We start from the raw sequence: 12,794 nt of genomic DNA, 5'->3' as shown, positions 1-12,794 counted from the left end.
GAACGTTGATGTATTGTCGATCGCACCACTTTTACTAATCAGCGACAAAACATAAGCCACTAAACAAAAAGAGCTGTTGTCCTAACCCAGTTATGCATAATGAGAAATATTATATAACTTGGGTCACCCCGTATCAGTATTCAAAAGCTTTCTGTATTCCACTTTTTTTAATTGGCGAAGTGGCGGAATTTCAAAAAACACGCATAAAATTCAAGCAAAATGCTTTCAGCAACAGCTGCGTTCGCCGACTTCTAAATTTGTAACTGATTGTCAGTGGCAGGTATGACATTTTATTTGTTATTTGGCTCAGGTATAGGGGACATGAATAGGTTTAGATACAAATTATGGCCTAAACAAGTTTTAACCTCGAAAACTTACTCTTCAGCTCACTCGTTTATTTTAATAACCTTTTTAATTTTCTTTTAGTCATAATTACAATTTTTTTTTTAAATTGACAAGTTACTTTATACCTATGCAAGTAGCAAACACCACGTTATACGATTTCAAAAGCTTGCTGCTACTTTGAAAGAACAAACCTCAACAAAACTATACTAAATTTTTGCAGCTATGTAAGCAATCTTGTTGTTTTGATTAAACATTAATAACATATATCTACAAAGGTTTCAGGCTTACTATAGCCGTATGAACTGATATACCTAGGACATGCATGTGTATTGCACATTTTGAATGCATGCTCTTGTGTAGATCACTTCCCTTCGATAACACTTTGAATAACGGTAGTTTTACATCGCGGCAAGGCCGATATAAAAATGCCCATAAGGAGAAGAGTTAGCATATCTAGTTCTTGTATATCATACGTAGTTGTGCATTAATTTTGGTCGTTACGGTTTCTTGTGAAATTTTTGGTAATCTGAGTAAAATTTCGAAATTTTTTCGATTGGTCACTCGGTCGATTAAAATGTTCGCGCTGCAAGAGACTGAACTAAACGAAAGGACTGAAACATGCGTCATACGAGCTACCCAATCTAAATAGTTAAACGGGTGTTCCTATTCCAGGCAAATTGAGTGTGAACTGGGATTTCCCTGTCTATCGAACGTGACGCACTGCGCTCTACTGATAATCATATAACTGCATAGTTCAACCAATGTAAAAATATAGGTGCCACTATTATCGTCTTTAATTTAGAAAACTAACATGACGATTAGCGATAGTGCACAAAATGTTAAAAAGTGATTTGTCTCTGTCAAGCGGTTCACGTTTTTTACGTAGGATTAGACGGTTTGCACAACTTACAGATGAAAAAAACATACAAATGTAGAACATTGCTTGTAATATATCCCGCTTGTTGTAACGGACTTTTTATCATCAGAACAATGCCGATGCTTTGAGCAATTTTTTTTTTTTATTGTAAATTTAAGGCGTAGTCTTCACACAAAGCCACTGTGTTTTTCTGTTGATCTATTTTTTTACAATTTATGCCACATATTTTTTTCGATAACTGCAAATCGCAAAAAATCTCCTAAAAATCCCAACTTTTTGAAAGTGTAGGGCCACGTATTGAAAGTTGAAGGCGAAAGTAAAATGTTATTGCAACATAACAATCGCTTCTTTTGCTGACCAACTGTGGCTTTTGATAACAAAATATTTCAAACTTTCGCAAACTTCTAAATAACTAAGTAATGGAAATACCTTATTAAACAAGAGGCGGGCATTTTCTTTTTTTGAGTATATTAATTCGATTATTTGTACCTCTTGTTGTAGACCGCATGATGTACGTGGCGTCAACAGATATCGTATTCCCAGGGTCTCTAATGCTTGATTAATAGTTATTAATGCTAAGCTGGCATGGCTCTTTGAAGTCTGCATTTATTTAGATGACGCAAGACGCATATAAATGTGACACAATATCTTCAAAACGTAGACTAGTCTGACAGGGTAAACTTCGTGAGATAGATGCTTAAATTTATGACATAAAACGACAATCGGCTTTCTGAGCTACAGTTCTACAAAATAAAGGAATGCTCCAATATGCGAGTAAATAATAGAACTGGCAACGCCACTAAACTGCCCCAATGGGAAAGGGTACACGTTCGCCGTACGGTGCCTGGCTGTCAGTCTCTCTTCGTAAGGTCTAACGTCATCAATGTACAGCGGTTCAAGTCCAGCAATGGCGTTTACTTTACAATTCTTTCATATAACTAGTTGTCACTTACTTAGCTATTGGCAAAGTCTAAAGACAGTTTGCTCAAACTCGGGGGCGACATCAATATATGTGACCGGTCGAACATTTTTTGATTTGTGAATGTCCATTTTTACATCCTCGTACCATTCGGGGACTTCGTAAGTAAAGAAATCTCAAACATATACAACAAAAGCGAAACAATGTTAACATATTAAACGAATATCAAATAAATATTAGCCTAACAGTTCATATAGCATATTGTGTTTGGCACTTGAAAAATACGCAAAAATATGATGGTGCCAGTTGCTGACAATCTTGGATAACCCCGGTATAAAATACTGAATTTAATGTCACACCAGGCTACCGATTACTGCCTTCTAACGGACCACGATTGTGAATCACGTTTAAGGCCATGCGCGTTCTCAATTGATTGAATCAATACGTTGTACTTCGTTTATTATGGAATAAAAAAGTCCAGGTTCACGCCCATTTTCATACATTCATGACAGTTTTACAACTTGTGAACGCTACTGTACTTAACGTAGCCTGAACAAAGTGTTGAATGAGATAATTCAAACTAATACCGATCCCTGCATCGAGCCTATCACGCTTTCAAGACGTTTTTGAAAAAAAAATGCGGAGAAAGTTTTTAGATGCACAAATCTGACATGAAATAGCCATTTCCCACATATTTCGGGGTTGGCCTTTAAATCTATATTGGCATAGTTTCAAAAGTTTTTAATAAATAGTTATTATAGTGTATAACCGAATTTGGAATTGTTGTTAAAATGTTTAATTTCAAAATAACATAACTATCCAAAAAGTCTGCTCTGTTCACTTAAGTTGCTGCACAAATGCGCAAACTAACGCTCGTTAATATACGATCATTTTACGTACGCCGTATGACCGCTGCCAGTCGTTATCTTCAAATGTATTTTCTAAAAGTAGATCACCAGTGAATAAATTAATAGGAACCAGTGCGACAATCGCAAATGTAATGAACACTAGAAATTGCAATTGATAGTGAGCAAAATAATTTCATTGCCTAAAGGGCTGTTACAGTCAAAGTAGATGAACTCCTCTTTTTCTGAAATATGTACTCGAGTCGCTATTGTGTTTGTGTTTCTGAGCCTATGTTTATTATGTCACAATCAGGAATTGCTCGGTATAAATGTTTCGCCATTTAGGGACGATTTCACAAAGCGCAACATATGTCATTCTGTTCACTGACAACACTGTACAGTGTAAAAGTATTTTGTGACATTCAGGTCACTTTAACTGAATGTAAGAAACGACAAAAGAAGATTAATAGTAATGAAAATAATACCGAAAAATCAACATAAAGAGTGTGTGTCGATCACGGTAAAAAATAGTGAACTAGAGATTTTATTTTTTCAAAAAAAAAATGCAAATCTTTTTTTTTATCAGCGAGTGAATCGTGTCCTTCTTATTAACCCTGTACGCCCTCCAGTGCCACAACTCATGAATTAGAATGGCGTGATTGACCAAACAGGTAAAAGTAAACATCAAAACAAAATTTATTGTATATCAGTTCACAAATTTTAAATTATTGCTGCAACTTTAGTTTCCTTTTACTTCTGTAGAATTGCGGGAATAGTTTCCAGCCAGAGTTTGCAGCGATTCGACAAAAGATGGCTTCCCACTTCGTAAGGCATCTTAATGATCAAGTGACGTTTTTTCTCGCAGTCATACTTTGGCCATTGTACAAAGTCACTACAGTCGCTGTTAGGATTTCTGACAAAAATTAATAATTAGCAAAAATGTCTGAAGCTTCAACTATATTGACGTTACTGGGCTTTAACTAAAAAAGATTTTTTACGAACTTGCGATTGTTTTTTGATAAGGCTAAAGCTGTCCACGGGGAACACTGATGTTCGTGTATTGACATAAAATGGTTTGGTTTATAACCGGAAAAACACACATTGTGGGTGAGATAAATGAGGACGTATTCAATACATCCGCGCAAAAAAATGCAATAGAAGTGATATAATACAGCCGTTGTAGCGGGACCAACTGTCATTGTTATGTGAAAATATGTCGGTTCAATGGCAATTACATTTCATGAATTCTCTAATGATTCGTAAACTACAGCAAGGTTGGTTTGGCCATATACTCTTACACACAAAACGTAAACATACATAAATTTGGATACTGCAGTACTTATCTGATATTCAAAACAACACGTCCAGAGATTCAATAAGTTACAGAAAGAGTATTAGTATATTACACGCCCTGAAAAGCTGCAAATGGTTGCGTTGTGCAACATCATACTGTCGTTCATTTCACCTGCTTTACCTTACCCAGATTTAGCGAAGTCACACAAAGTCTTCATCCACTTTCTGCTTAGTTGAATTTCGTCATCGCTAAACTTAAATCCTTCTCGGGTAAATTTGGAGTTGAGGAAAGGATAACCCATGGTGAACATTATATCGTCGCCATGATCAGTCTCGCAAAATGTAGGTTTCAGATTTACATTTCCTGAATATTCTTTGTCGTGGTGCATCTTAAGTTGCTGGGTCATAAAGTAGAAGTATGTAGGGTGTCCAGCACCTATCAACACAAGGTTATTTTTAGGTTATGTGTTTCAATTTCGTCAGTAGGCCTATGCGGCGTTATTCTTTCAAAGAGATACACTACCAGCCAATTAAGGGGCGAGCTCCATTTTTTTATGTAGAAGTAACTCGAAAAAGTTGCTTAACGCTTTTGCGATTTGAAGCTTGTTGAGCTACTCATTTTGTTCGTTTTACGTGTTTAGGACCCTTTTAGTTACGATTGCTCTACTTTTTACGATCGATTTAGGGTATGTTTACTTTCATTCTTACAACAATCTGTAAAAGTTATTGGATCTAAGTTGTACGCAGGAATTGGGCACTAGACCATGACCGCTAAATTATATTTTTGCCGACTTTAACAATTGTAACTATAGAAAAATTGTGAAGTGTTAGTTTTATGCTTTGGCTTTATTCTATATTGTAGAAACAAATAACCCGAGATTCATTGCTTAATTTGCTCCTTTTTTGTTTCGCTGTACTCTAAGTGCTCCTAAATTATAATTTTTGTTGGCTTTAACCATGTAAACGTAAAAAATCATTGCGCTGCGCGAATATTTGTCAATTTAGCATGTTATGCATTATGGCCTGCCTCTGCTTTCACCCGTTTTGTTACGTCCACATATAGACTCCAGGGCTAAGCTGTATGTACTCTAGCTTTATTCAAAATGCACTTTGCACCAAATATTTGGGGAATGCAATTTCTATACAGTTTCTTAATTATCGCTATTGTAGCGTAAATAACACCTATCCAACTTTTGCAAACAAGATAAACACAATTCATACTTTGTTTAGTAAATGTTCTGGAACCAAACGGTAGCAATTTTTTCTTGGCCCGATTAGCGTACCGCCAGTTCCATAATTGCCTACCATATTTTTGAGAGACCGACACGTTTCAATGTTACTTAAAATGAGACTATAACCGTTATGTAACGTTTCCCAGTAAGGGCTGCTGTTAAAATGTAATATACTAATGTTTTATCGTACAAAACACTGTATTATTTATGGCTTTTAATGTACCATAATACCTTTAGCAACAATTTGGTTTAGCATATACAGCCGTTCAGTTGATTTCTCAGGTTGAAAAAAACAATTTAAATGTTACGACCAAAGCCACATTCCCTTACCAGAAGTTTCTTTTCTTTAATTAAATTAATGTATGAGCTTTATGGATTTGCTTTTAAATGCCGAACAAATTTTTACAGAGACATAACTTTTAAGTACAACACGCACTCTGTTTTTTACATTTGCCAGTTACATCAATGTATATGTATAAATAAAACATGTTTACCAGAATGTGCCATGGCTTGACTAACAGATGGAGCGACGAAAAAGCTGTCTCCAAACATACTTCCCATAACCTTGCTCCATTTAAATTGATCTGCATCGTCAAATTCCTTTTCGACGGTCTTCAATATTACATCAGCGACTTGGTCTAGTTTTTCCGGCTAAAATATTTAGGAGTTATTTATTAACTGAAATAACTAAGGCTAGAAAAAGTTTAATAGAATTAAAACAGAAGTAAGCGTAACTGTCCAACATCCGAACTTTACCTTGTATAATATGGTTAACGAGCATATTATGGTTTTATTGTTAAATTAGACTAGAATTATATACTTTTAAAGTGTTTCGGCTGTTTTCAATAAAACAACAAAAAGTGTTTGGCCAGTTTCAATTAAATAAAAGCATTTTTTCGCCCTTTGCGTGATTAGGTTGGATTTAAGCCCCATATTTGCGCACAAGATCGCTAGAGATTATTATGCACGTTACGAGGGTCAAAGAAATTTATTATGAGTCCCGCGACATTTTTTTGCTTTTTCATTTTGAGTTGTGCTGGCCTGGAATACAGGGTACTTACAACTCCATGCCTCCCCAAACTAAATTCGTCATATATTTAAGGTATACATATAGTGCAAACGTTTTCTGTTTAGTACAAATCACATTTGTTTTGGTTGCACACGAAATTGCGGTGAATTTTTTGGTCGTAATAATTTTACTAACTACAAAGTCGCCGCTATCACATTCTTTGAACTACTTTTATTCAATTGAACTACTGCAGCTGAGTGCTTATTTTGTTAATGTTTTCCTCTTAGGCCGACTAAGCTGTTTGTACTGCGGCTTATGCTGCTTCAATGGCGCAGTAAACTTTAAATTAATGCTATAACTAACAGAGACTGATTAGTATAAGAGTTAAATTTCTTTATTGTGAAACAAGAGTAATTTCTGACAACGTTGTTTTTTTTAATAGTTGCACTATTACCTAACATGGGTCTCTCATTATAGTTTTTTTGATATAAAGCCTCAGTCGCTTTTTCACTTGCGCAAATCTATAACGGCTTAATAGTATGGCCATTTATTTCTAAATAGTTTTCGAAAGCAAACCGAATGTGAGCCCTTTTGTGCTAAGTTAGGAAAACACTTTTTCCTGCAAACATACAACTCTCAGTTAAATTTGCCTTAAAAATTGCCAAAATTAATAATGCTTAATGACCATATAACGATCATTTAATGAAAGGGTGTGCTGAATTACCTACAGTTAGACGAAATAAACAATCTTATATATTTTTTAGATGCTAAAAAGGCTATTTTGAACTTGCTAAAATTTAATTGATGTTAATTTTGCTTACCGGTATTCCTGGTGCAAGGGTGGCGTTAATCGTATTAATGCAGGTTTCCTTGTCCATGCCTTCAGAAAAAGTAGGGGGCATTTCTTCCTTCAACACTCCGCACCCTTCAGTGCTGTTCACGCCTACCATATAGGGAACAGGAGCAAAGTCTCCATCATTTAGCAGCTCAAAGGGATTCTTGGGGAGTACTTCGTCATCCACAGTCGCAACAAACATTGTTTTGTCATACTAAAAGTAATAAAGTGCATTTTGTTTGTTTATTTAACAGTATATGACGGATGGCATGCGTGATGGTTTAGCCTCGCCAAATTTTGACATGTATGTTTGTATAAGGCAAGTGAAACAAAATTCTAATAAAGCTTACATTTATTATACTTTTGCCGAAAAATTAGTGCCATGGTTTTCAAACCTTTTTAAACTTGTGGCACACTGATGAAATAAAACACAATTTACGGCACATTTCAACACTATGTTGTCAAACGTTCTTAATATGCAGTTACCAGTTATGATATCTTCATAATATTAGTTTTCTAATGATAGCTGTGAATTTAAGTCATAAATGGTTCGGCGTCTATTTTGTAATGTATTTAGGTTATCTTCCAAATTACAGACTTTAGTGTTCACTTAAAAGGCTTTTGAGGCACACAGTTTAACATTCACTGCGTTAAGTTTTAGGACTTAGGTAATAACGCAGTAAATAGATCGTTTGTGTTTTTGTTAGCAATGATCTATAACTTTAAATCATTTAGTCAAGAAAGAAAATAAGTAAGATTGATTTTTTTTTCATTTTGCCTAAAATCCCTGTTTTATTTTCTCAAGCATTTTTGTTTTAATACATTCTTTAACGTTTATTTTTATGTAGTTCCTCTTACTTGCGATCTATAGGATCTGCAAATAATAGTCTGAATTTCCTTTGCATTAGAAATATGGATTTTTGTCTATATTATATAATATACACAAAAATCATATGCTAAACTCCGTGCGTTATTTTTAGAATAAATTATCTCAGAAAAATTTGCATTAAAGAGTTCTATTTCATAGACCAAGTAGACCACAGTAATTGACAGAATTCAAATGATGTATGAAAACACATTTAAACTTAAGTATTACATGATGGGCCTCAATTGCTTTGATTATTGACTTTGCATCGATTTCTGTCATCTGCTTTAAAATTTCCTCTGGGTCTGTTGCTGTTATCTGTAATTGCTCATGGAGTAATTTACGTTGTGCGGAAAAGTCAACATTTGTCATTGCTGCAAAGAAACCAAAAAACTTCATGTAAGGGTTCAATTCCAAAGTAATAATAGAAATAAAGTATATGTAGCATGAACTTTTCGTATATAACTTGTTTGTCTAGTACGGTAATAAGAAACAAACTTCGAAAGTCTATAATGATGTTTTTCACTTACTTGGTAAAGTTGCAACGCCGCTGTGACTTATAGCACGATGAAATAGACCACGTGATTTAGGCGACATCATGTGAATGCTAACCGACACCCCTCCAGCACTTTCACCAAATATAGTAACGTTATCAGGATTTCCACCAAAGTTTCTGATATGGTCTTTTACCCATCTGAATGAATTAAATTTGAACTTTGAAACAGTCTGCTACATTGCTATTCCACCGTTTGGCAAATGTTATACAGACAAAATAATTAATTGATGTTTAACTTTTTGGAGTGTTGTGTGAAGAACTTAACGCCACAACAGCGATATACAATCAACGTAGAAAGGAATCAGTGTAGGTGGTCGGAAATGGAATGGTAATGGACGTTAGAGAGAAAATTTATCAATCGCATCACAGTCCTGACCCAAACCGTATGCTCTAACGTTCTAACCAAATTTGTAAAAATATAATAGGAGTTTTACCACAGGCGGCAAATGCATTAAACTGTTAAATATTAAAGAGGAAAATTAAAACCAAAAAAATTGAAAGTTGGTGCTCATAAGTAGATTAAGCTTGAACGTCATGCTCATGTGTATGTAATTTTAAATATTTATGTTAATTGCTATCCATATACTGAACATTTCTTCCAAGCTTTATTTTTAACCCAAATAACTAGTTCCAAAAAATTGTATGACAACTTTACCTAAAACAGTATTAGTTAATGTTTATATTAATCTGAAGCCTAATCATTTTAGTTTCATTCAATGGTTATTATTTCGTCAGACCGAGTCTGTTGCAGTCAAGAGGTCTCCTTTTGAGGGGTACTTTTCGCTGACTAAACATTAAATACCGGTACTTGTTTGTTTGTGTGCAATCAACTGCTGAAGTACCAAGGAGCCTTTTCTGAATCTCATTTTTTACTGGGCTAGCTTTACAATTGCCCTATGTAATTAAGGCGACGTTAAAAACATTAGGAGGCCAAAGTGCGAAATAATTATGTTAAAAAATAGAAATTTTACCTCAGGTATGCCGGCCGAACTAAACTCTTACAAAGCCTAACAAATAATTGATAAAATATTCATAACAAGCAGCAGTGAGTACAAAACTTTTCTATAGGTATCAACAACTTACTCCATGGCCATGATTTGATCCTGAAGTCCCATGTTGCCTTTGCAGCTGGATTCCTTGCCAAGACTGTAGAATCCAAACACGTTAACACGATATTGTGGTACGACTAGAACGACGTCGTTTAGACCGCATATTGCTTGTCCATTGTAGCCGATTGCACTTCCTATTGTAAAAGCCCCTCCGTATATCCAGAAGAGTACCTAAGGGAATAACCAACTGCATTGTGATCTTCTACTTACCTTTTAAAAATTGTTGCATTATATTTGGTTCATCGGGACTGTTTGTACTAAAAAAACAAGATTAAATTGTTATATTACCCTATACATTAATTTATATATGCCACTTACAGAAAACAAAAGCACTCAACCATTCTACGACAATACATGCAATAAATAATGTGCTTTGAGCTAAATTCTTTAAAACATATAAGATTTTTCGAATAAAAATTAAATTACGCAATCTGACCATGTTCAATTTGACTTTTCCTATCACTTTGGTTCAGTTTTAATTTTCTGGAGTCAGAATTACCGCGATCATTATTAGGTTACATACTTTTGCGCAGCACAACGTTATATGACCATGCTCACATAATGCTAGCGAGGTGCTGTCCATCACTATTTAAAATTATTGGTTCCCCTAGTATTTACGGGTAAGTTTGCTGTGTTATTGGGGTTGTTGGTGTACACGTTCAAGTAAAGACAATCCTCGCTCATGTTCCCCACATCCTCGTTATCCAAAACGGGAACGGGTAAGTATGCCAACAATATTTCATTTAAAACTTTGTTGTACATCGGTACCGGCGGACTTTTGCTACCATCGAGAATCCCACTCCATGGTTCCGCCCTAAATAAGACACTGAAGGTTAAAGCCAGTTGTCAACAAACTGTGCGCCACGGCCTAAATGTTGGCCATTAGGAAATCTTTAGTTCGCAGTATTTTTATTATTTTTACCTGTATTGTAAAGTTATAGCAACATCACTAGTTTTGTGGGATATTGCTCACTTTAATTATTACAGATCATAGGGCACGCGAAATTCCCATATCGACCAACCTGATTAATGAACCCATTAAAGTAATTAATAATAGACTTTTGGTTTTGACCATATAAGTTAAAATTAATCTTGGCCAATGGTAATTCGCATACACCTGTTTTACCAGTCCGTATGAAAGATCTCTGTGATAGATAATGTAGGTTAATGAATGAACATATCAGCACATGGCCATGTAAATACAATTTTCAAATAAAAGATAATATTTTTTTTTAAATAAAACATAATTTTTAATTTATAGGTCAGATAGGAAATGTTCTTACTTGATTGGTGCTTTGAATCTCAGCTCTCCTATTGGAGGTTTCGCAAATGGAATTCCCATGTAAGCATAAACCTGTTTGGCTTCTTCATGCTTCGCCTTGGGTATAGCAACGCCTTTCACAGACCCCAAACTAGTTTGAACAACTGGGCTTTCCATTTAATTTATCTTTTATTATAAGACTACACGTTGTAAATTGAAATATTACGCACGGCAGTAGTTTGTAAACACAAAATTGACAAAAAATAAAAATAAAAATATATTTTCTTCAAGCGGACGACCTGTTCAAAACTTAATGACATTATCTGTTGTTGGATACTCTAACCAGAATCATACTTGGCTGTAAAACACCCATTACGGCCAGTGCAAAGTAAAAGTTAACCATTTACTACTTTACAAGCTTGTGAAAGACATTTGAGTGATCACTGATCATAATGTCAACAAAAGTTGAGTGTACAACTATTTTTTCTTAACCATAGGTTTTTCGGTTTTACGGTTTAAACCATTGTTTCTCGATTTTTAGTGGTTTCATCTGTTAAGGTAATATATGCCTAAACATACAATAACTTAAAACAAACCACAGTCAAAAACCTAAATTAACCTCAGTGCATTTTCAAGCACATTAAACCGTTCAATCATTAAGAGCGTCAAAAGTGATGTTTGTGATATCATATCTGGCAATAAATATGGTCGTATACCACGTCACAGTTTAAGGTTGTGAAAACCGTAAATACAATTTTAATTTCAACACGTTATAATTGCATACCACTTTGAAAGGAAACAGTTTAACGGATATGCCTACAATTTATGTAAATACGATGACACGAAAGAAGTGAAACAATAGTGCAAATTATCACGCTCATAGTGATTGCATATAGCCGTGCTTTTTAACCGGGTGTATTATACACTCCAGGGTGTGCCAAAATTCTTAAAGAGTGTACAAAATTGATTGGGTGTAGTCTACTGGAGTGTACAAGATACCACATTACAATAAGCCTATGATCATGGATCATCTAAACATAATGAAATGGAAAGTTTGTGAGTCGGCAGTCGGTCGTCAGCATGTTCGCGATTTAGGGAGACCGTCAGAGCAACCGTGGCTCGTTTTGCTCCCTCTTAAGCGAGTCGCCGAGCAAGTGGAAAGAATAGAAAGAAACTCGTGTGCTCCCAGACAGAAGAAAATTTGTTTCTTCCATGAAAGAAAGTCTCGCATCTCAAGCGAGCGCCGTCGCAAACCGGTCACGGGTGAGCAACTTTTATTTTTAGGGCGTTTGTTAGCAATTCTGGATCGATAAATGTCGCTACATATTTTGTTGCTGTGTATAAAAAACCGTGTGAAAAGAGTAATTTAATTTCAATGCTTTTAAGTCAAGGGACGACCAGCGCTTTGGTGTAAACAATAGGCTCACGTAAAGGCAAAAAAACACAACATGTTATGAAATTTATTGTACACGAACGTTTGCAACGTTCCAAGTAAAGACTTAAATTTAAAACTTTTAGCAGTATATTTAACCACGAAAAATTTAGACAGAGTTCGCAAAACATGGCATTTGTTGTCGCAGTTTAAACACTAAGCAGATTTACTTTTCAAACGAAGTTTTCTTTCGCTGGACGTCAAATACTGCTACCA

General features: G+C 35.1%; 1 protein-coding gene across 1 annotated transcript; it reads right to left on the bottom strand.

Annotated features, from left to right (window-relative positions):
- Nucleotides 1-3,736: 3,736 nt before the first annotated feature.
- Nucleotides 3,737-11,323, bottom strand: LOC146140033 (pyrethroid hydrolase Ces2e-like). Its single transcript, XM_083392598.1, has 9 exons — nt 11,169-11,323; nt 10,504-10,699; nt 9,860-10,056; nt 8,751-8,914; nt 8,452-8,594; nt 7,342-7,569; nt 6,006-6,162; nt 4,466-4,715; nt 3,737-3,899 (listed from the first exon to the last, which is right to left on the bottom strand). The coding sequence occupies exons 1-9, from the start codon at nt 11,321-11,323 to the stop codon at nt 3,737-3,739; spliced, it is 1,653 nt and encodes a 550-aa protein (XP_083248724.1).
- Nucleotides 11,324-12,794: the final 1,471 nt, after the last annotated feature.

The sequence above is a fragment of the Ascidiella aspersa genome, chromosome 6 (genome assembly GCF_963924565.1).
Source record: "Ascidiella aspersa chromosome 6, kaAscAspe10.2, whole genome shotgun sequence".
Lineage (NCBI taxonomy): Eukaryota > Metazoa > Chordata > Ascidiacea > Phlebobranchia > Ascidiidae > Ascidiella > Ascidiella aspersa.
Note: the sequence above shows the minus strand (reverse complement) of the source record. Positions and strands in the feature narration are given on the sequence as shown.

Excerpts from the sequence above, each read along its gene's own strand:
- LOC146140033 (XM_083392598.1), bottom strand. The coding sequence starts at position 11,323 with ATGGAAAGCCCAGTTGTTCAAACTAGTTTGGGGTCTGTGAAAGGCGTT. Across the intron at positions 10,057-10,503 it reads ATAACACAGCAAACTTACCC|GTACTCTTCTGGATATACGG; the intron begins GTAAATACTAGG and ends TTATTCCCTTAG. Across the intron at positions 7,570-8,451 it reads AAGCAATTGAGGCCCATCAT|TATGACAAAACAATGTTTGT; the intron begins GTAATACTTAAG and ends TATTACTTTTAG.